This window comes from Calidris pugnax, unplaced genomic scaffold (assembly GCF_001431845.1).
Source record: "Calidris pugnax isolate Ruff unplaced genomic scaffold, ASM143184v1 scaffold4, whole genome shotgun sequence".
Lineage (NCBI taxonomy): Eukaryota > Metazoa > Chordata > Aves > Charadriiformes > Scolopacidae > Calidris > Calidris pugnax.
Genome location: NW_015090781.1, coordinates 182,623 through 207,189, shown reverse-complemented (window position 1 = coordinate 207,189; position 24,567 = coordinate 182,623). Strand labels below are relative to the sequence as shown.

The 24,567-nt window shown below is 38.7% G+C and overlaps 1 protein-coding gene across 6 annotated transcripts in view; it reads left to right on the top strand.

The window, feature by feature from the left end:
- The window catches only part of BLNK (B-cell linker), a 94,041-nt gene extending 70,102 nt beyond the window's left edge, over window positions 1–23,939 (top strand). For 5 of the 6 annotated variants that reach the window (XM_014959700.1, XM_014959731.1, XM_014959716.1 and 2 more), the window contains 21 exons: window positions 217–266; window positions 1,266–1,306; window positions 2,138–2,294; window positions 3,498–3,667; window positions 4,156–4,237; window positions 4,998–5,078; window positions 6,499–6,524; window positions 7,063–7,091; window positions 7,439–7,534; window positions 8,333–8,375; window positions 10,678–10,705; window positions 11,013–11,085; window positions 12,122–12,152; window positions 13,188–13,230; window positions 13,960–14,038; window positions 14,489–14,520; window positions 17,166–17,245; window positions 18,789–18,854; window positions 20,691–20,774; window positions 21,740–21,895; window positions 23,216–23,939. In XM_014959700.1, the coding sequence (XP_014815186.1) occupies window positions 217–266; window positions 1,266–1,306; window positions 2,138–2,294; window positions 3,498–3,667; window positions 4,156–4,237; window positions 4,998–5,078; window positions 6,499–6,524; window positions 7,063–7,091; window positions 7,439–7,534; window positions 8,333–8,375; window positions 10,678–10,705; window positions 11,013–11,085; window positions 12,122–12,152; window positions 13,188–13,230; window positions 13,960–14,038; window positions 14,489–14,520; window positions 17,166–17,245; window positions 18,789–18,854; window positions 20,691–20,774; window positions 21,740–21,895; window positions 23,216–23,335 (1,567 nt within the window). In that variant the 3' untranslated portion in view covers window positions 23,336–23,939. The remainder of the gene's footprint in view (window positions 1–216; window positions 267–1,265; window positions 1,307–2,137; window positions 2,295–3,497; window positions 3,668–4,155; window positions 4,238–4,997; window positions 5,079–6,498; window positions 6,525–7,062; window positions 7,092–7,438; window positions 7,535–8,332; window positions 8,376–10,677; window positions 10,706–11,012; window positions 11,086–12,121; window positions 12,153–13,187; window positions 13,231–13,959; window positions 14,039–14,488; window positions 14,521–17,165; window positions 17,246–18,788; window positions 18,855–20,690; window positions 20,775–21,739; window positions 21,896–23,215) is intronic. The other variant, XM_014959708.1, reaches the window with a different exon arrangement.
- The last annotated feature ends 628 nt before the right edge of the window (window positions 23,940–24,567 follow it).

The following is a 24,567-nucleotide window of genomic DNA, read 5'->3' as shown; positions in this document are numbered from 1 at the left end:
AAATAAAAAAATCTCAGATTAGATTCTAATTCCTTATCTGTTTCTAGCTTTTCAAAGTATTCTCCTGTAGCTATTTGCTAAGCATCTGTGATGGTAATCTGTATTTCCTGAGCTGCAGGTATCTTTTGTTATCAGCTTTTTTTATGTGTCTGGCTAATGCGCCCTTCTAGTGAATGTTACTTATTAGATCATAAATGTAATAATTATTGTTTACAGGCTAAAAAAAAAACCTCCACCAAGTCTACCAAAACGGGATTATGCTTCAGGTAAGGCTGTATTAATGTAAATTTAAACAACAAGTCTATTTGATACCTGTACACCTAACAGTATTTCAGCAATACTTTTCTTCATAATTTGTTTTTAATGAGAGAATAATGAATAATATACCATTATCAATAACTCTGAAAGTAGTTTACACCTCTGAAATGAGAGGCGTGCGAAAGGTGCCAAGTTGTCCTGTATGAAGTAGCAAGTATCTACTCTTTCAAAATCGGTATTTACCTGGGCTCTGCATGTAGGCTGCTCTGAAGATGGAGGAGAATTTACATCCAGTCCCCTCTGCCAGAAGTTGTGCTGTGGAAGTAAATAGGGAAAAAAACTGAACAAATGGATTATCACAGATTCAGAATCTTAATACTATTTACGTGACATCATGGTGACATCATGAATTATCTTGGAGGTAGAACTGTATTTGCTTATCGTTCAGCATTGCCCACGAACTAGTTTGTGGTCATTTTTACAAGTTAACAGCTAACTTGTTAGGAAAACAGCGATATGAAAACTGAAGCAAGAAGGACAGAGTTTGGAAGTTATCAGATAATTATTCTATATTTAATCTAAACACTTGTAATTAGTGTGGTTTCCTGGAGCTTTAACCACAAAACAAGAAAGTGCAAGGCCCGCAGGTCAGCAATAGATCTGTTGTGTAGAAATTGTTACTTGTACTTAAAAATTAGATGCATTTAGCAGGACGCTCTGGGTAAAGCGTGTGCCCCACTGTTCAGAAAATGCGCAGATTGTCATTTTCTAAAGCTTTTTCAACAGCTTTGAAACCATTTATCAAAAACAAGCAAGCAGGTATTTAATTTACTGTTCAGTCCAAACCAGATGTGTTGCTCTGATCTGTTTAGGAAACTTTGACCACTCTTTTTTTACTGAATATGATAGATACTTCTTTTTTTTTTTTTTTTTCTTCAATCTATACTTAATATAAACATTTATACTTACTATTCCATCTCCTTAAATAACTCTAATGTTTGGTTTAGAACATGCAGACAATGAAGAGGAACAATGGTCAGATGATTTTGTAAGTACATATTTTGGGGTAATAGGAAGCTACCATGGCAACAAGTTCAGTACAAGCAATAATAATAAAAGTTTATTTTTGAATCTTGTGGTTGAACTTAATACTACTGAAACGTTACCTTATTTGTTACATCAATGTTATTTACAAGTAGCCACTGATTTTTAGCTACCTCATTTTTTTTACATTCAACTTAGAAGTACACTCAGAAGCACTGTCAGTGGTAGCCATGGATGCTGAGCTTTTTGGATAAGGCATTGATTTGAGGTACTTCTCAAACTGAACAGTAATTTCAGAAACCAGTAAGATCTTCTATCTGGGGGAGGGTGGGTGGAAGGAGTGAGGAGTGGAAAGCCACTTCTTCCTAAAAATGAAAAATTTCAGATAAGATTTTAGAGAATGTTAGAGTGAAGCAAGTCATGGTCATTGGCTATCAGCCTAAAGTGACTAGTTTCCTTCTGGACTTAGATCCTAAGTACCTTTTTAGTAGGAAAGAGAGAGGATACATCAAGAGTGACAGCCAAAACTAGGAAGGAACTGTCCTGTGAAAGGAAACAAGCTGTTGGTCCATAATTTGAAGACTGAGTTCTTGGTGTGAAAGCATTCCTTGGAGATAGCAAGGAGACTGAGAGCAAGTAGCTCCTGGGAGGAGCAGAAGGGGAGGCAGACAGGAGTGCCTTTTTGTTTAGAGGGAGCACTAAAAGGGAGTGTAACATGCCCTTCCAAGCATATGTTCTCGTAATTTAGTTAATCGTACTCCTGCAAGGATACTTGTCATACACTGCTATGAAGCCGTAAGTATGTTATGAGAAATGGGAAGTTCTGTCTTTCTAGGACAGTGATTATGAAAATCCAGATGACCACTCTGACTCTGAGATGTATGTGGTCCCCAATGAAGAGAATCCTGATGATAGCTATGAGCCGCCGCCAAGTGAACAGAAGAAAAAGAAGATTCCCTCTGCATTCCCTATTTCTAGGGGTGAATATGCAGGTAATTATGGAATAGTTGACTATGTCAGCTTGAAATTGCTTATTTATCAGTACTAGAAGAGAAGTGGCCTTAAATGGACTAACCTGTCCTTTCCTCAAGTGTTTGCTTTTAATTTTGACAATCAGGTCTTCAGCTTTCAGGTGTATGGTTTGTTATTACAGCATGGAACATGTTAGCATTGCTGGTAGCAATGTTTAGAATTTTATATAATGTGTCCTAGAGACTTTGATAGACATTTAAAAACTACAAAATTCAAGCCAAGGTATGGTAGATACCACTAACTTGGTTCCAGATTCATCTGCATATTTTAATGCAGGAATTCATATTGAGAATTAAGCACATAATACTAGACAAGTCACTCTTTTCTGTATCTGAAATCATTATTCCAAAAGCAGTGAAACAGTGGACAAAGCAGCCCAAATATTCACTCCATACTGTCCTTCAAGACTGGTACTGAGGAAGATAAATATCCTGAAAAACAGGACAGGATCAAGATTTTATTTACATTTTTTGTTCCTATTTTGATTCTTTTCAACCATGGGCAGATTGCATTGAAGGGAATGAAAGTTGGCTTCAGTTAGATGAAGATTTGAACCACAGGGAAAAGAAAGATTGGCATGATGCCTGCTTTCATTTTTGTATGATTCAAGACTGTTACTGGTTATTAAATATAATTAAATAAGTGCTAAAATGCTACATATGTACTCCCAGAAGCTTATCAGCACTTCACCTACGTGTTCTTTGTAAAGGGGAGGAAATTTAAAAATGATACCCAAGAGGACCTGGCATAATTTATGTTTCAGTCTCACCCTTTGTGCTGTGTAACAGTTGTCTTTCTCATATGTAATATATACTCTTTTTCACTTCCTATTACCAAAGTTCATACTGGCACAGGACATACCGACTAATGGACTACAACACCCAGCCACCACCTTTTCCCCAGGGAGTTAAACAGTTGTTCATACAACAGCCAGTGTCTAAGCACCCTCTGCAGTCTGATAGAGAGGACTAGGTTGCTACCTTGAGCAATGAAATGGGACCAGTTTGCTCACAAGTCTCAACATCAGGCCTCTGATACTCTCAGGTCTGCCTCTTGACCTGAGCTGCAGCCACAGTAAAGACTTGTTCCACAGGTACTAGAAGACAGTCCAGGGGCCAATGTGTAATTTTTACTAAAATTGTTGTTTTCTTCCATATTAAAAGACAATCACACTAGTCACCAGCAGCTTCCTCCCATCAACAAATTTCTCCCAAGTACATCCAGTCCAGCCATGTCCAGGCCAAAGAAACCATCTGTGCCATCCCTGCCATTGCCATCTCCTGCTGCAAAACCAAAAGTGCCACTGAAGCCTAAGGAGTGTAGTGACGATGAGGTAATGTTTATAGATGTACTTGTTTTGACAGCTTAATTGACTGACCCTGCCCCAATCATAAGCTACACAGCAATGACATAGCACAGTCTCCTTGTTAGCCTTTAAAGTACAAATCATTTAATACCTCATAGTGACCTGCAAGTGCCATGCTGATTCCTAGGGGATATCTGCCTGCTTCCAGAGGCTCTTTAGGCTACAGAATAGTTTCTGCTCATCCATAAATACCTGCAGGCAATGGGGAGAAAGCAACCTTGAAGGCCATCCCAGGTCCAAGGGGAAGAGAGAGCTTTTATCCACCAGTCCAGGACTCTAGTAATTTGGTAAGGGATTTTCAGTCTTGGAGAATCCCATCCGTATAGGACAATAAATGTCTGAAATAGCAGTAACTGTGAAATAGCAGCTACTATAAGCTGCTGCCAGGGCTTCAGTCCCAACAGCTTGTTGTTATGATGGAGGTTTAAGTGATTTTTGTCCTGCGTTTCTCATAGGATAATTACATTGTGCCAGTGGACAATGATGATGATAACTATATTGAACCCACAGAAAGCAGCACATCACTACCTACCAAATGTGAGTTTTAGTCATTAAAGCTAATAATTATTGCCCTGTTAGGAACAGCAGTGGGGAAAAAATGAATCAAATTAATGTCTATTTCTAGGGTTCAAAGAGTGGAGGTACATCTATTAAAGAGAACACAGCCTGTAAAAACGTAGTTGGCTACTTTAGCCAATGACAAGGCCAAGGAAAATTATTTTTAACTTTACTGGAAGCCATGTTTGAGGCCTGCCTCTCTCATGCAGTTGTTCCGAAGTCCAGCCATTATGCAACCAGGAAGCTTTTCATGGTATGTGATCTCCCTCCTCATCCAGGGGAGTGACAGCATTAAAATTCTGTTTGCTGAAGTGCCTCAGGAGAAGAACAAGCCTTTTTAGATTTTTCAGTCAGTAATGACAGACTCTGATTCATTTTTTACCTCACTGTTTGAAGTATATTTCTTTGGAGAGTGAAATTGTTACAGTCCAAGGTGAAAAGTAAACAGAGAAGTATGTAGCTCTGCTCTCTGACATTACTGACAGTATTAAACCTATTCAGCAAGGCATGAACACTGAATAATGTGTCCCTTTTAAAATGAGAGCTGCTTTCTGCCTTGGTTTGTTGAAGGACATACAAAAAGACTATCATGTGGACCTACTTAATATTTATTCTTATTGTATAAATGTTATTTTTATGGAACATTTATGTATTTTTTAATACATATGCGTATATATATAAATATGTGTGTATATCCACACACATGGACAAGTATCTATGCATATGAATATATTTTTAGCTCCTGTGAACAAATTCCTGAAGACAACAAAGCCAGACCCCCCTACTTCTCCAAAGCCTTCTCTTACTTCTGATATGCAAGGTATGTGGAGTTTGTATCACTGTTAAAATAATCTAAGATTGAGGAATATTAAATTATGCTTGATGTAGTCAAAACACAAACCATATGACATACTACAGTAAAACAAAAATATGTTCCACTTTAGGTTTTTCTGTGTTGTAGCAGTTGTTTTGCCTAGCTTGAATAGTAAATCTCTTTTAGGTATGAATAAAACTAGAAGTCATTTGCCCCAAACTAATTTGGTTTGAGTCCTTTGCTCCAACAGAAGAATACAAATGGATCAATACAGCAAAACCAGTCATAGGAATCAGAACGTTAGTAATCCTATTTCACTATAGGAATATTTACTCAATACTTTAAAACCACATCAAGATTGAACCTTAAAGAAATTCTGTATAGGCTGGTGTTTTCCATGTCCTGTGATAACTGTGTTCCCATTTAAGTTCTTTATTCAGAAAAAGAAATGAAAGCAAATAAGAGGAATCATATTTGCTTTTGTAGGTGCAAATATACTTACTTAATCTTCCTTAGCTGATCTAACCATTTGATCTTTCATTAGCTGATCTTCCATTTTCATCTTATTAATTGCTTGGAATGTAACCTTTACAAACTGATCACACAGTTCTTTTAAAGTCTTTGCATAGTCCTTAGCAATGTGTTTAGCTTTCAAGTCATACAAAAGTTATCTTCTGAATGACTTAAGATTTTGTGAGTAACTTTTCAGACATTTTAAAATGCCCTTTTCAATCTTAGAGTTTCTGTAAATCAGTGTCAAGCAACAACCAGCTCCTGACAGATGTTACTAAAAAAATAAAACATCTCCCCCTGGTGGGAACTCAGACATTTTTCAGTGCAATAAAAGCGAAGCCTGACATGAAATTTGTTGAAATATGATTCAGCTTTCATTTAAGAAACTGGACATAGGATGCTGGTGGTTTTGCCTTTTAATAGCTTTGAATTAGAATAGACCTGTGGGACAGAGCTCAGGGGTGGATGCTGGCCACACAAATGAGCCAGCCTGTATTTATGATTCACCTGATCTTTCTCCCTGAGTGTCAAGTAAAGGCTGAATGCTATCACAGGTGAGACAACGCATCTTTTCTAAACTGTCCTAGGTTTGTGCAATGCAAGCATTCATTTTGGTTGGGGGGAGAAAAAAGAAAATCAAACAAACAAACAGAGTTTGTAGGGTGGGGGGAAGATTCACTAATACATTGACTGTTTGTCAGACTTTCTGGGACTTTTCCTGATATTCTCACTAGAAGACCAAGGGGTGTAGCTACTGTAGAGTTTTGGAGGCAGAATCAAGCTGTGAGCAGATCCTCCAAGTTATTTTTCCAGGGGCAGAAGTACAATTGATACAAATTTTTATCTGTTTTTCTGGTAGCATGCAGTACATTTTTGCTAACCAAAGAACATTTTTTTCCTCCCTGTCCTACAGAAGTCTATGAGGTTCCTGAAGACAAGGTAAATCCTTTCTATAGTTTGACTTGCATTACCCACAGGCAGGGCACAAATGTGATTATAAAAGAGGGTGATCAGTCTTTGAAGAAGGAAGAATAGGAACAGATCTCTGCATTTAAAACTTTCTGACACTTCCTTCACAGAAAAGCTGGCAAACTAATTCAGAAGATCTGCAGAATAGAGTAAATGGGAAGCGGCTGAAGTTTCCTAGTCCTGTGTGATAGCGAGCCAGTTCTGGGAAGCAGCAGCCTAAGGGAACACTTTACAGAAGCAGAACTGCAGCAAAGGAGCAATGACAGTTCTGACACAGTAATTTTCTTCCTACTTACAAGTACTGAGATGTGCTCAGGACTTTACAGACTTACTTGTGGTGACTTCTTGCCTCTCCCATCCTAGTGCAGGTTACCAGGCAGAGTTCTACTAGAAATCTATGCCACAAGACAAAAATAAGATATTGCTGTGATAACATAAATAAGATCACACAAATGTATTTTATGAAATCAAAAAGTGACCAAATAGTTCAGTGCATTTTCTCTTACAGGAAAAAACATCACCACCACTGATGACCAGGTAAGCCATTGCTATAAATGTTTGTGCATTATTTAAAGCTTGTCAGAAAATATATTTCCTCATCTAGATACTAGATGTTTGATAATTGATATGTTTGATAACGTTTGATATGTTTGATAATTCTCTCTCTAGAAGATATACATACGGTATTTTTCTCTCTTTAGATTATCTACACAAAGATTGTGTATGTTAATTTCAGTAACTCAAACATAACACATATTAAAGAGAAATAGCTTAAGGGTACTTTTTAGAATTTTGAGGGGTTAGGGGAGGAGAAAGAGAGGTTGCCTTTGTATTCACGGTTGTTAAATGTAATTTTCCTTTCTTAATTCATGTTGTAATACTAGGTTCACTAAGCCACTTCCCGCTATGCCTGCTCAGAATACAGAGCACTCCCACATGCACAGTATGACCAGAGAGTCACCTAAGCTGGACACTTCTAGGTAAGCCAACAGCATCTTACATCAATAGCAAATATTAGCAGAGACAAAATTTTCTCCTCTCTATTGTGTAGCCTTCAGGAAATAAGCAATTGTCAGAACACACAAATACTTAGGGATCTTGGCACAAGGTAAGAATTGAAAGGTCTCATATCCTTGCAAACTTTTGTAGTCAAGCCAGTGTGCCAAATGGGTACTATTTTCTTGAATATCTCTTTAGGGTTCTAGTGCAGGCGTAAAGATCTCCGGAAGCCCATTTGAAGTCCTTGTACCCATGTCTGCACCCTCACAAATGAGATGTTTTTGCAGGGGATGGGGGACAGGATTGCTTGTAAAAACGAAACAAACAAAAAAAAATGGACACAGGAAATCCATGAATTGCATTCCAAGTCTCTGGAGGAAAAAGAGGCAAAGGAGACTTGAGTATGCAGTCTGTTTCACTCCTGTGTCTCCAGAAGTGTAGGAAGCTGCTTCATAAGCACTGTCTCATCTCTAGGACATCACTCTACAAAATACGCCATATGCCCCAGCAAGAGCAGGTGGCATCCACAGCACTGTGTCATGGTGTTTGGTGAGGTCCTGTGGACAGTTGCAGGGAACCCGAGGTCCAGGACAGAAGCTGTTATAGAGTAGTTCCACACAAAGAGCACAGAATCACCATAACCACTGCAGCAGTACATAGCTGCAATTAAATCACCTTACTGCAGACCACCTCCTCTCTAGATCTTGAAACACCTATCTGAGCCAAGCAATTAAATAAGTAAATCCTATTCATCTTAACTTTTTGTGTATATTTTCCAGAAATATTTTGCCTCTTCCCAGAAACCGTCTGCATCCAAAAGCAGTGAGTAATTTAATGTGCCGCTATAAAAAGAATGTGTTAAACTTAGGCTGTTCCATGTTTTATATATATAAGTAGATGTATGCTTTTTATTATCTGGTTTAAATAACAGAAACTGATTACTCTGAGTGTCAGATCGATCTAATATTGCAATTGTGGCTATTAATCTTTTGAACAAGAGGTGCATTGGACATCTGTATTGATCCAAGAAAAGATTTTTAAGGGATATGTATCTGGTCCACAAAAATAATTTCTTTTACCAAAAAATACCGGTTGAACTCCAGGAACCTTACTTTCAGTAACAATGGGCAATTTTGCCCAATCAGAGGCACCTTCCTTGAACCTCATTCCTCTCAGATAATGAATGATTAATACTTTCCAAAAATTGAATGCTTCTAAAATGTCAGACTGAATAGTCTGAGTAACTGATATCACTAGAAAACACAGTCCATGAAGGAGTAATTACAAGCTTGTGTTCCTAAGGCTTTAAGTCATTCTTCTTCTTCCTCTACTCTTGTCCCCCGTCTGTCCCTTCCACTGTGCTGGAACAAAGGTTTTCTGAAGCAAACTACTTGGAAACTTGTCTACCTGCAGAAAATGGCTAAAAGCAAATGCATAAAAGGTTCTTCAGCCAGATTAGGTCCATAAATTATTCTGCACCATAGCTCGACTAACAGTTGTGCCAGCCCAAGAGAGAAGGTGTGCATGAGGGACAAACAGCCAAGAAATAGGGTGACAGTAAGTGCATCAGCACTTGTGTCAAAAGCTATGTGCATCAAACTCTGTCTCAACCCAGTGCTCTGAATTGTCCCTAAGCAATAATCAGTCTGCCAACAACTACCTTGAGAAGTTTGATGCTTAAAATTAGGAATTTGTAGCATTAGATGTTATGGTAACATAATGCAGGTGGTATAAGAACATCTTACAGTTGTACTTTCAGTCCTTAAATTTCTAGATATAACAAGTATTTTTGGGGGACGGGATTTGCATACCTCTACATGGTTTGATTTATCAGATTTTCTTACCAATGTAAGATTAGGGAAAAAAAATCCTTCTGAAGGGAGAATGTTGGACAGAACTTCCACTCTCTGATCTGCACTAAGAAAAATATTCCTGCTTCAGAACAGGCTCAAGTGCCATATTGCAGCTGAAACCTCTCCATTAATTCATTCTCAGAGCTCACCTCTGAGATCGGTATCATCCTAGCTCTGCAGAAAATCAAGAGAGCCTATTGTTTCACTGGGGCCACACGCTGAGTTAGTTACAGCACCAAGGATGGAGCTCTCAAACAAACCCTTATCTGTACAAGGGGTGTATTCATCTCCTGGTTACGTGCCGTTATCCATTTTGGCACAAGAGTCAGCCTAGAAAATAATTACCTGGTGTAGGCCAAATTTTGGGGTCTCTGCTTGTTGTGTAAGTGGCCAGCATTTACAGTTTTAAAGAAAAACATGGTAATGAGCATGATGTTTGTCCAGTGCTGTGCTCTTCCATTCCTGACTATGCACACTAACAAAACAAAACAATAACTGGAACATTTGTTAACTGTCCCCATTCGATCCATTCTCAACACCAACCAGCACTGATAATGTTAACAGAACTGTAACCCTCATTCCTCTCAAAGGCCTGGGCTGACTGGGAAAAAAAAATATCCAAATCTCACTCCCTCAACTGTTGGATGATGGATTACACCTCTCCAACCAGAGAATGGATACATTTGTGACTAACATTAGTGAAAAGCCATTAACCTGGTGGATGAAGATGGGCAAATTGGTCTGTATGAGACTGGTGCCTCTTTGACAGGTACTTATCATGGGGGAGCCTGATTCCCTAAAAGACAGTAAGTGGGAGCCAAAAGGAAGCATCTCCAAAAGAAGCTGCGAAACTAGTTGGATTGCTTCAATTCTAGCATGGTGAAAAGACAGTCTATTCAGTATGCTCCCTTCAGTGGACAATCTATTCCTAGTGTATTGAAATCTACTGCAAAATTTCTGCCCTCCAGCTCAGAAATGAAATCAATCAAAAAGTCTCACTGCAAAATTCAGGGCCAATTTCCTCAATACTATAAGCAATCCCGAGGTTATTAGAATGTTCGGAATTAGTTTGAAGTTGGCTAAAATTTTTCAAATGCCATCATAAAAGCTGATGAAAAGTATTTTGGATATTGTGTACATTCTGTACAATATTCCTTTTAAACATTACTACAGATTACCAAGACCAGATTATTTATATATGCACTTCTCATTTAATAATAATTCATTTTTTAATTGCTTCTTATTAATTCTAATGTATTTTTCCATTATAGGATCATGAAGCAAAAAATAATGATGACAGTAAGTATTCTGTACAGAAACCATGGTGATACGAAAGGGATTTGTTGTCAATATGTTAATGGTGACCTTAATATAGCATGTAGTGGAGTGTGTTGGTGTAAATTTTACCTCTAATAGTCAGCAATAAGCAAGAAATGATACCAAACAGTTCTGTAGTATAATTAGGGTGAAAACATGTCAAGACAAAAATTCAACCAATTGATATTTTTTTACTTTTATCACATTAATGCTGAAATGGCAGTGAGGAAAAACCCTCTGTTCAGATACAGCTAATATTGCTTTCTAAATAAGTTGTTTGCATCTCTAGGTCATAGCTTCAGTACCACACAAGAATCCATATTTCCCACTGGAGCAGCTCCATCTCCATTACCAAGGGGCCTGTGAGTAAAAAATAAGAAAACTACATCTTTGTTTGGGATGTGGGTAATTACGAGGTATGTTAGGAGCTAAGTCCTGTCCTTGCCTATGGCAATTAGAATTCTGGAGCAATTTTTATTGGTGTTCATGAAAGATATCCTGGCTAGGTAAAAGCAAGCTATTCTTTTGTTATTCCTACAGGAATACTGCTTGCATGCTTCACTGTCTGCCACTGATGGTAGATGCTGGCTGGCATGCTTGATCATAGAATCACAGAATGGTTAGAATTGGAAGGGATCTTAAAGATCATCCAGTTCCAACCCCCCTGCCCTGGGCAGGGACACCTCCCACTAGAGCAGGTTGCTCAAGGCCCCATCCAGCCTGGCCTTGAACACCTCCAGGGATGGGGCAGCCACAACTTCCCTGGGCAACCTGTTCCAGTGTCTCACCACCCTCACTGTAAAGAATTTCTTTCTCGTATCTAATCTAAATCTCCCCTCTTTCAGTTTAAAACCGCTACCCCTCGCCCTATCTCTACACTCCCTGATAGAGTCCCTCCCCAGCTCTCCTGTAGCCCCCTTCAGGAACCCAAAGGCTGCTTTTAAGGTCTCCCCAGAGCCTTCTCTTCTCCAGGCTGAACAACCCCAACTCACTTCTTCACAAGACAGGTACTTCAGCCCTCTGATCATCTTCATGGCCCTAATTGATTTAGTCACATACTGTAGTAGAAGCATGTGCAGAAAGATGTGATTTTCATTAAAACTCTTCTACCCCACCCAAGTCATCATCTTAAGCATTGGATAAGAGTGTAACTTTCTTGCATATCACAAGCACCTGTCCTGAGTACCCACATTACATCTAATACCCTTATTCTATTTTTATTCCTTCTTTTCCTTCCCCCCCCCCCAACTGCTACAGCTATGCAGTAAGGAGATGAATCCCGTCTTGGCCAGAAATGTCATGGGAATCAATGAACCTGATGCTTAGTTGCTAAATGAATTACTGTATCTGCTAAGTAACCATACTGTTGTGTTTTTTTCTTTTTGCTTCAATCTGCAGAAAGAAAACTTCTAGTGCAGTAAATTCACCAGTAAGTTGACTTGTAATTGCATAATCAATAATTCTACAGGTGATTTTTAATTTATTTATAAAATTTAATTTTATCATGAGTTTGGGTACAACATAAATGTATAAAAAGAATAGGGGAAAGGGTTATAAAAAAAGGAAATATTTCAGTATAGTAATATATGGTGTGTATATATATATACACAGTATAGTGAGAAAGCTCAAGCAGAAAAATAGTTTGAATAAAGGGAGGTTTGTATTCAGTACTCTAGGATGTAACAATAAATACAGTGCAAGAACGGAATAAAATGAGAAATACATGGGAACACAAGCCATTCAGAAGTATACAGGGCTGCATATAGGGAACACAGATTTATTTTGATAGTGATAGCTCAGGAAAGATGGAGGATTTGACAAGAACTTGTCAGAGGTTTTTCAGTATTTCATCATTAGAAAAAATATCCCAAAGCCTCTTGTGGGAGAAAGTGAGAGAACTAGTAGCATTTTTCAAGCTTGTTTCTTTGAAAATTTCTTTGAAACTGACAGTTCATTACCATTGTTTGAAAATGGAAAAAAAAAATGCAACTGGAAGGTTGGTCAAGTTTTTACTGTGAGCTAAACCGACAGTTTAGCTTTTATTAAAAAGAAATGTATTTAGACATTTGTGAGCATAGCTTGACAAAGATAATATTCAAATTTCGATTTGCAAGTATTTGGGATAGACTCTAGATTTTTGGACTGGAGGTAAGAACAAACTATTTGTTACACCATAAACTTACTAATGGGAGGTTTTCTTTGGGGAAAAAAAAAAAGGCACGCTTCTCTAGATTTTACTTTTGTCCATCTATTTACTCACACAAACTGGGATTCCTTCCAAACCTACTTTGTAAAATCCCAAGCTCATACAACTAGAGGCTCCTCACTGAATGGCTATATCCCTACCTCCTAATCCCCCCAGGATGCTGTCAATTCTAAATGTAAACTAGTTAACAAAAAGTGAATGTTTATCTCTTTAAGTGACATGCCATTTAATATTTGGTTTCCTTCCGTTTTATTGCAGAAACCGTGTTTACCTTCCAGAAAGACCTTAACTGCAAATGAAGGTAAATTACCTCCGCTACTGTGAAGAGGTTGACATTTATCAGCATTTAATTTTCTTTTTATTAAAACCATGAAACAAACACCACCACATTCAATTTATTCTAAGTGTTTGAGGGAGGTTTGGTTTTGGCAGTTTTGCACTGGATCTGGGCAGCCTGTTCCCTGAAGAGCAGTGGCAGTAGGACTGCTGAGGTCACTGGCAGGGTAACACACAACGTGACGGAGCAGCAATGTGCCACATGGTGCTCCAAGTGGAGAAGGGGACGGGAGGCCAAGCTGAGCGTGTCATTCTGAGCTCAGCAAGCACCACCTCACACAGGGCCGACTCCTGGCAAGAGCGAGTCCCTCACACAGGCCTGGAATGTGTCTCACCTCTGTGCAAGGCGGCAGCTCCTACGGGCAGACAGTCAGCAGGAGCTGCTGTCTAACACAAGGGTGAGAGGCAGCCACACCTCCTCTGGCTGGGCTCTTTTGGGCAGCCTGCCCCGACTCACACAGCTCTCCTCCCCCACTGAGCTCCTTCAGGCATTCACAGCACAGCTATTTGCCTAGACATTTGGTGGGATGCCACTACTTAATAAAGAAACAGAATAGCATGCTGCCATTTAAGTAAAAACCCCAAAAGTTACAATAATCAGAGAAAACCTCCTTCAACTACTGGGACTCTCATATCTGGGACAATATATTTCTGAAGAAATCTTGACTCTACAATTTGTTTTTCCAAACTACAGAAAAACCTACAGCAGCAGAACAACGACGAGGTTCCAGCCATGAGCTTCCGCTTCCACCCCTTCCAAGTGGTTCCCAGAAGTAATATCCATTTTCATCATCTTTTGAATATTTCGATGCACCAGCTCCTACTGCTCACTCTGAACACAGCTGTAGGAAGTTCAAGGGGGGAGCACTGTTTTCTCTGTAGCCTTCTGTTGCTTTTTGAAAGTCATGTTTATTGCAGCCTCACAGTAGCAAAAAATAAAACATGACAAATGCATGCAAATACTATAATCACCACCACCAAGCATGGGAGGATATAATCTCTAATTAGGTGATGGAGATTGAAACCAGATGTTTGAATTCCTAATTGTCAGTACTAGTAAGATATGATATTTTTTTTAAATACCTGTATCTGGCCCTTATTTCTCAGTGGACAAATGGGAGAGAAGGAAGACACTCCACCACTGCATGCTTCAAATATATAGTATTTTCATAACTGGGTAGATCTCTTCAGACCTTTCCGTAATCTCTTGATATTTATTTCAGGTCTTTGCTCCAAAAGTCCTCAGTTCTGCCAAGTAAGTATAATTCAGATTTTGAATTAAGATGTGATTAACTTGTAATTTCAAATTTATCTTTGAGTTAAGACTATTTCAAGATGCCATGTGTATTCCTTAGTTTGGAATTAACACTTCTCTCTAATGCATACAAAGAGATCATGTATCTAGGGACTTCGCTCAGGGGCTTAATTAAGGGACTGTGTCGGGCTTAGTGTGTAAATTGATGGAAATTAGGTGCTTCACTCCCATTTGTGACTACTGGAAAATTCTACCAAAAATTCCCATCATAATAAAGATTCCGTCCATCTTCCTAACATTTCTGGGCTGGTCCAGGCTTCAGCCTAGAAGCCAGACAGATTTTTATTGCAGGCAGCCATTTATTCTTTCTCTGCAGGAAAAAAAAATACTGGCAAATACGAAACCTCCTCTGTAATACTTTTAAAGAGGGACTTAGTTTCAGTTCACAGTTAAGAAAAAATTAGGTAGTAATATATATATATAAAATATATGGGCTCTGTTTGCACAGAAGTGTAAATTAGATGTAACATTTTTCTAGTCTCTTGTTAGCAGACATTTGTCTGACCTTCTTACAAGCACTTTCCTGCACGTATTTCAGTCTGAAGGTATCTTGTACACTGTCAATGGATGAGAATTCAAACACAGAAATCTGCATGTGTTGTAGCTTAAACTTTATATGCCATTATTAGTATTTCTATTTCCTGAAAGTGTTTGCTTGATGTATGTTGCAATTCCATCTCCTGTGCTGTGGGAGTATAATAACAGTTCATGTTCATGCAATAGACTGATGTTCTCACGCTTCTCCGCTTCTGTCACACAACTGATGTGCTTCAACTTGTAGCATAAATTCTTACTTATCCCTCAAGTATAACTATTCTTTCAGGTTATTTGGTGCTAAATGATGCTCTGACTAGTAAACTTCCTTTATACACACTCTTATTTTGTGCCAGGTCCAATAACAACGTAATCACAGATACAATTGGTCCCAATCACTAATGTCCCTTGAGCATAACCTGCCAAGTTTCCTTGTCAACATACAAGCCTAGTGCTACCTTTCATCTTCCTCATAAAAAGTACTAATTTCCCATATGGCACAGTATCAAATGCTCTCCTGAAGTCCAGAGTAAGTACATATTCCCTCTTTGCAGAACTCTGCTACTTTATGAAAAAGCAATAGCTTTTTATCTACTTGGGTAAATTTCAGGTAATTCTATTCTATTTCTAGTTGTACCTTTACCTCCAAATCTTAATGTTCTTTCCTTCAAATTCTCTTCTAGTGTCTTGTGTTCTGTGGAATCAGACAAAGAGGCCTTTAGTTGCTCAAGTCACATTTTCCACTTTTAAGTATAGCAATTACATTTGGTATTTTTTAATCATACAGTACCACCCTGACTTGAAATTTATTTAAAATTATTGTTACCAGTCCTGTAATTTGTTGTCTCAGATTTTAAGATTGCTGGGATAAAGATTATCTGGGCCCACCAGTGCAGTTGTACTGCTCGAGTTTTGCTTCCAGTACAGTTGTGGAAATTTCCATTTCTGTACCAGAACTCCTATTGATGTAGAACCTAGATTATCTTTAAAATCAATAAAATTCCTACTGCAGGCAGCTCCATTTCTCTTTCCTTTTTTACACAGCTAAGGAATCTCGTATTATTTGTCTTAATTTCCTTTTGTAAAGTCTAATTCAGCCTGACTTCTGGCAATTCTTACTTTATTCATACAATATACTTTTCAGCTGTTGCTCTTGCAGCTGGTCAGTCAAAATGCTAAAATTAATATTGGATAGCCTTCTTCAGGTGGTTATTCATTCATTGAGAGCTGGAAAGGCTCCTTACAGTGTACTTATCGAGGTATTACCTGGACTTCCAGACTTCTGGAAGATGCAGCTTCCAGACAGTTGCATCTTTACTGCAAAGAAGTTCTAAACCTACTTCATGTAGGTATCTGAGCTCTCCAGTCCAACTGAATTTTTTAATTCTGAGTCACTGTATGACCTCTTCTATAACATTCTTAGCACTTTCTGAAAATAAAATCTAAATCAGACCAAACTAGTGAAGATTTGATAAAGCAGCCTGCAAAGTATCATGGCCAGGACTAGGTGAGTTCTAATAGTCCTCTTAGCATTTATTTTTTCCCTAATAAGCAAAACAAACAGGATATAAAACCTCCCATAATAACTGAGTAAGTAACACTCAGCTTTCTACAATTACCTCTTGTACAGACACAGATCTGTACCCCACTGTGATGACAAGTACCTATACTATAGTATAGTCCCTCATCTCTGCGGCTGCCTCTGACACCAGAGTGTGTTTTGCAGAGTTTTGCAGTGTGTCTGCCTTTCCTTTATCCATTGCGTCATTGATTCTTGGTGTCTTTTTTTCTTGTATACTAAGGCTAGCTCTGGCTATTAACCAAGTCATTAACAGAACTGTTTCTCTCTTTATAAGCAGGGCTCCCCTTGTGACCAAGCAAATGTCCCAGCCACTTAGATAGGATTCATCCACGGATAGTAGATAGCTTTCCTGGTGATACCGAAAGTCAAGCCTTTCCAGATCTCCCAAAGTCCTTGTAACAAACCAGCTTCTTACAGCATAACAAACATACTTTGAAAACTTACAAATGTTCTTCTCTCTCTTTTCTAGAAGTGCCAGAAGCTGCAAACCGTTCCCTGGGTACTTCCTCTCACAGCAGCATTTCATCCATTTCAAGTACCGCAGACCAGGTATAACAACAGCAAAATTCACATTACGGAAATCTTTTTATCCTTTACTTTAAAGTAGTATTTCCACACTTCTCAGAATAACATTCATAATGCTTTGCAGAAGGCATCCACAGTCCCATATGCAGTGAAGACTTTCTGTGGCATAAATCATGTGAATGTTTCCTTTTGTATAAAAATGTTTACAACATACAGCATAGAAGAGCTTTAACATACTGTAGAAAAATATGTAAATAGCATTATATTGAACCATTTAAAGTGACATTCTGTCACTTTAAACAAAATCCAAAAAAGCTTCTTAGTTTCAGGTCTTCCTGACTCCCCAGTTCATAATACTTTGACGTTGTTTGAAACAAGGAAATCTGTGCTGATGTACTGAAGTCTAGTCTTTGATATAGATGGCTATAAAGTGTTTTTAATAGCCTACATTTTTCTAACTTATAGTTGTACATACTGAGTCCTAAAAAAAAAAAAGTGCCCCAAGTAGATAGAGTGAAGCCACCTGCAGCAATGGGCACTAGCCTGCACTGATGTGATGTGCTAAGAAATCCCAGAAATTTGTAGGAGGAAAGAGAGATGCTGTGCTGACTGGGCCAACGCAGCAGGCGTTATTGCCCTACTTATTGCAATTTGGGATGTCAGCAAAGTTTTAAGAACTGAGAAGAAAGTCACAGCCGCCACTCGGAGGAGGCTGTGATGCCTCCCTCTATATGTTGTTGGTTTTTTTAGTCTCTCCCAAGTCCTACTCCTTTCTGTTCCTTTAAACAGACCTTTCTCATTACAGTTAATGCTGTCAGTTTTACGACCAGTTCTTTTTTCTGTGTTTTGTTGCAACATTAAGCTTTGAATAATCTAAGCAAATGCCAAGTTATTTTCATCTATTCCCCTTACTCTAATTTTGGACAAAGGGAGACTACAAAAGGCAGGAAGCCATTCTTATTAGCCTAGTAGTCCCAAAAAACTTAGTGCAAAACAAAGGCTCTGTTATGCACAGCCAATAACATTAAATGTTCTAAAGCCTGACATGACAAATACAACAGTGAAAAACTGTGTTTCCAGAACTTGAAGTTCTGGAAAAATTTTAACAGTATGTCATACTGGATATTTACTATAAAAATTGCTTTTGAATAAGCAATCCAGCAGATGCTAAATAAACAGCTTGGAACAATTACATTTGCAGCTTTTATGTACTTTTAAGCTGTGAGCAAAACCAGAGCTTAATAAAACATCCATTTTGTTTAAAATAAATAAATAAAAATTTCCTACCAATTATGTACCATGGTATCACTCGCTACAATAATGCAATTATGTACATGGTATCATACTACAGGTATGTAGCATCCTGCCTAATACAGGTGCTTGCAGAAATGATTCATGCCCATAAGGTTCATTATTTGTTTGGTTCCCATCCAGACTTTGGCAGCAGCTCTCTGCTTCCAGATTACAGGACACAGCGCTGGAAGAAGGGTCTGGGGGCAGTCAATTCCTTGTTCTGCTGAACAAGGATTGGCTTACTGGCCTCACTTTCTGCCTTGCATATTTGCAGTTCCTCTCATCCTGTCTTCTTCCAATGAATAGTGTGACTGGAGAAATACATGGAAGAATTTTGGAGGTAAAGTTAGTTATATATTAGGGCTTAAGCCAATCCAAGAATTTAGTGCAATGCCCACGTACTGGAGGCTCTGTGCTCTCCTCCCTGCCAGCTCCCCTTCCAGCCACAGACTTCTCTGGCGTTCCCCTGATCCTGTGGTTTAAGCTGACAGAAAATCAACCTGGCAGTCAAACACTAAACAAGACAAAACAAAAAAAGGTAACAGGTTTTGTTTTTTTTTCTATGGGATTACTATAGTGAATTATCTCACTGTGGGATCAGAGGAGCAACAAAATGAGCACAATGGAGAAGCTAAGATATTCCCTTTTTGGCAGCAATAAGCCAGCTAGGCAATTCCATCTTTATTTTGTACAGAGGTGATAAAGCTTGTGTGAAAATTTATTTTATCATTAAGCTTGTTACAATAAAGTTGGAGCAAAACTGTTCAAATGACTAGGAATGTTTCTATAGCACTGTTTCTATAGCGTCTCAACTCACTTGAGTTAGATTTTGCATCAGCTTCCAGCTAGTTAATCTCCTAGCTATTGCAGTTTGATAACACATAAGTCTGAGGTTGCTTCTAATCCCTCATCCTGTCTTTCCCTTGAGTATCATTTCTTGTCATACTTCTCTAAACTCCCTCATACCTTTTCCCTGAACTCCACTCCTCTTCACAATGTATGCTTGATCCTGCATCTTCTTACTACCCAGTTTTCTACCACTCTTGCTCAAATTATAATCTCATACCACTTGTTCCCAACTGCCATCGCCTCCTCCTGTCTTTTTAGCTTTGCACTTCCTTTGCTACGAGAGCCTTTATCTTCTAAAACAGAATTCACCTATCTTTAGGGTGCCAATCTTTCTACCTTATATCTTCATGTCTGCACCTGTGTCCCCATCCATGAAGTCCTTTGTCCCATGTTTTCCACTGGAAGAACAGGTCAAGTTCATTTACTGCTCAGAACGCTGCCAAGCATTTAACAGAATGGAGATAAGAAGGATGATCTTGGTGAGGTGTTCACAGGGAATAACGTACAGAAATGAGGCACCCAAGAGATATGAAATACAAGCTGCTCTTGTATTCTGTCACAGATGTAATCCTTCTCCACAGTCAATACAGGTTTATGCCTCTTATATAAGAGCACTGTTTCAAATTATAGATATATTTGGACTCAATCCATCACAGAATGAGAACAGAATCCCTAGGTCATGACTCAGGTGAAAGCACTGGGGGCTGAAGTGCTGTGTTAGTAGAGGAAAGGCTTTAATTAGTAGGACTCCCTCCATTTGTCCTTATGTAATAACAACAAAAAGAGAAAAAAATGCACTTATCCAATCTCCATGCTATTCAGATGGAGGCAATCGTGATCATATGCACAACTAGCATTAAGTATATGGGAAACTTCATTCCCAAAGCTTAGGTGCCTACCAAATCTGGACATTCCATTGCCTAGTCCACAGCTGAGGAGTATTTAAATTGTTAATGGTCAATTTATTCCTCAACATTTCCTGGATACCCTTTTCAGATTCTACTGGAATAGCTTCCCACTCTAAAAATACCAAACTGTCCTCCAGTTGAACCTAACTACATTTCTCAGGGTGTCCTTCTCTCTTCTGTCATATATCAGCCGTCTATCACACACCTGCTGCCACTGGTTTGACACTTGAGTTTTTCTTTGCCCTACCTCTGTCCAACAAAAACAGTGAGCTCTTGGCAAAGAATTCTGTGTTTTCTAAAGTGTTCTGCATTTGAGTTCTTCACAGCTGTCGTTATTTAGTAGTAACTCCTCTACAGGCCATATTCCTTCTTATTATAATTATTATTTTACAGGTGAAACACTGTTTCTCTCTTTCTAGGATGCCGGTGTTCATAGTAAAGCATGGTATGCTGCTACCTGTGATAGGAAAATGGCAGAGGATGCATTACACCGATCAAACAGGGTAGGTAACTTTAAAAAAATGTCTGTTTTATGAAAAACCTTCAAATAAAAGAATCAAAAGACAAGTAGAAATATTCTAAGAACATCAGTTGTATTCTGAACGGGTCAGAATACTGTGTGATGCAAATACTCTCAAACATGAAGTTATTGTGGTCAAACTATTTAACTGTGGTTTCCAGACTAAGACAAAATTGCATTAGTGTAGCTCAAAGACTGGTGTGGTGCAGAAGAAAGCCGTCACAGACTAGAGAGCTGAGGAAGATCTGGTAACTCTCATGCATCCATTAAAATGGAGGGCAAAGCCCTGTGACTTTCAAATGATCTCCACAAGTGTCCAGTGGCTCATGTCAAAACAGCTACTATTTGGAAAGGCTGATGCTGCTGTACATTTTGAAATAGCAATGCTATGCATTTAGGTTTTGGGAGAATTTGAGTTCTCTCAACTGTTTGGTGTACAAAACCCAGTGTCCCAGACACTCACTCCAACAGTAAGGTGTGGAGTTGCATGCTCAGCATCAGGGTGTGCTTCCCCTCTGCCTGACCTCCACACAGCAGGACCCAGGGGTGATACCACCAGTGCAGGCTGCTGTGACCTGCTGAGCACTGGCCCACACCAGGCGCTTGTCTTCATCACAGCTTTTACAGCTCTGCGAAACAGTATCTGCACCCCTCACTGCTTTCTTGCTTACCTGCTTAAAAATCTGTGGGCCCCGCCAGACTGCTGCCCACTGCATGTTTATTTCTTCTTTCTCTGGTGATTCTTAAACACAGCAGCAAATGTGATTCTTCCATGACACCTTTGTAAGGTGCTGGTAGCAGGGACACATGTTACTTCTCATCACCCGCTGTACAGTTTTTCTAATGAGAAAAAGGGTTTAATGCTAACAGATGAAAATATTAAGCTAAAAACTAGGTATGTTGTTGGAAAAAGTAAGTTAAATACACTCGCTGCTTTTCTCTCTTTAGGATGGATCTTTCCTAATAAGAAAGAGTTCTGGACAGGATTCACGGCAACCATACACACTGGTTGTGTTTTACAACAGAAGAGTATATAACATTCCAATACGATTTATTGAATCAACAAGACAATATGCACTGGGCAGAGAAAAAAATGGTGAAGAGGTGAGATGATGTGGGGTTTTTTTTCCTAACAGTTTTCTATTATATACCTTTAATAAGCAAGGATTAGGATATATTGTACTATGACCAAAAGAATTCTTCATGTATCAAGGCAGAAGTATACCCTATATAATGACTGATTATCAAGCTAGAGAAACCCATGTAACACCAACTCCTGCATACTGTGAGTAATTAAAACCACCCATTAACCACAAGATTTTTAACCCCAAGTTAAAAACATACTCGTAGAACTGTTTTGAAAAGTCTGCAGCTTCTAGGTAAATTCTCCGGCTGTTCATAGTCCTCTATTCACTTTCTACTTAAGACTCTCATTAAGTTTCTTGGGAAATTGAAAAGGAAGAACAGCTACACTAGATAAATAAATAAATAAAAGACAAACCACCACCAGACAAACAAACCACAATCACCTCTATCAAAAAGGAGAGTCACTGTACTTTTAATCCCATGTTCACATAAAGAAAACATTAAACTCTAGTTCTAAGAGTGCGAAAATCACTGGTTGGCTGTTATGACACACAGATAATTACTCTGGCAGCAAAACACACTTGGGAATCCAAATGCCAATAAAAACTGTTTGTTACCACTGCACAGAGCAAGCTTTTCAGGGATGTGAAAGTAGGCTTGCCTTAGCCTGATTACCTGCCTTCCAGGCAATGGGGTTTAGGTTATAGAATAGTAATAGCTTGGAGCTCATCTAGCCTTCACCAAAGGGTCAAAATATACCTCGGGAGCAAAAAGATAGTCCAAAATCTGTATTTGACCAAAGACCAAAAGAAAAAGCAACACACCTAGCAGACTCTGGATATGAATTTACAGTGACAAATGTTAAAATTGCGTAACTAGAATAGTTCTCATTGATGGCTGACTGTGCCATGTTACTCCTGGAGATTGCCTTCCCTCTAACTGAGGTGGGAGCCACAGATGAAGCAGCTTCCGAACTGCCAGTCTGCAGCCTGGTATAAATGAAGGTAAACTGAAAGCAGTGCCAGTTTAAAATGCCATGTAACAGCCTCTGTGCTTCAGTCTGTGTAGGTGGCAATGGAAAGGAGCATGAGATAGATTAGACAGCTAGTGGTTATAGTGCCTTCTATTGTCCAAATTTAATCTCTTTATGACTATTTAGAACTAAGAACAGGATCAGTGCCCTTACTGAAGGGCAGAGCATCTCCATTGGTAACAGTCATAGCTCTACTCTCTTCAATGCTGGCAGAAGCAAAGACAAAAAGATGATGCAGCGATTACTGTCAATATTAGAGCATCAAAGGAAGCCAGTGCTAATTAACTCTTGTTTTCTCTATCCAGCGCTTTGACAGTGTTGCTGAAATAGTAGAGAATCATCAGCGCACCTCTCTGGTTCTGATTGACAGCCAAAACAACACAAAAGACTCAACAAAACTGAAACACATTGTAAGAGTTTCTTAATCAAACTGACCTGCGAAAATGAAGACTTTTTAAATACTTTCGTTCAACATCCTAAAACATGCGGATCAGGTATTAAAAGAAGAAAATCCAAAATGATGGAAAATACTTCTTAAGAACACTTACTGAGTAGTAAGAGATGCAGTTCATAAAGTTCAACCCCATACCACTTTTATCAGAAAAGCACTGGTATTTAACACAAGAAGCCACAGCAGATACACTGTGATTTCCATCTGTGACAACAGGGATACTCAAAATTGTGTGAAGAACTACTGCATAGCACAGCCAGGGACTTTGACTGCTATTTAAAGATAGGTTTCCTGTAGGACATTTTCACTCTAAAAATGAGAATGCTCAGAGTGATCTACTCTTTCCATTTCTTAACTTTACTACAGATCACTGCCTTCAGCAATTTCTTTGTAAAGTGCACAACCCCAGGAACTAGAGCAACTGGACCTACTGTATTGCGATGTATGAACTGAAAACAGGATTGTACTTCATGTGATTAGTGGCTATAAAGCTGTCCAAATGTTTTAGATTAATGGACATGTGTTGTCCTCTTCCTTGCCTTGACTCCATTAATATTTTTGTTTGTATTTTCAAATGTGCAAATAAAGTTAAAAATATTGTAAAGTCAATAGTGTGTGAAAGCATGTATCTTAGCATCCTTCCAGCAAGAAAGCATCGCTTCACTATGGTTGATGTTTTAATATAAATATTTATATGTGCGCCTTCAGAAGTTGTTGTTATGAAAACTATAGCATATAGATTACAATAGCTAACAACTTTAGCATATAGATTTGGCTTTTGTCTTCAAATTGCATACTGTTGGTGACCCAAGCACATGGCATCATTGCTAAACCCACTCAGTTCTTGCAGCTACTGTTTACAGACACACACACACACACCCCCCAAAAAACCCAACTTTTATTTTTTCCCAAGCCTGTTCTATGAGAGTGTTTTATATGTTGTGTTAGTGCCAACAAAGTGATTTCCACAAAGGTTAAAGTGGTGAAAATTAAACTGATAAATGTGCAAATTGCATCAATGGAAAAACTTTTAGGAACAGTTGTTAATTAGTTCTAGAGGTGTTTGATTTCACTGGACCTGAAAATTCATCTTTCTTAAAGGTATTTTCCAAAACTGACACTCTGTACACACCTACTTTGTCTTTTTTGTTACAGATGAGGCAGTGTTCTCTGGGCTTGTATACAAGGCATTTAAGGCAAGATCAA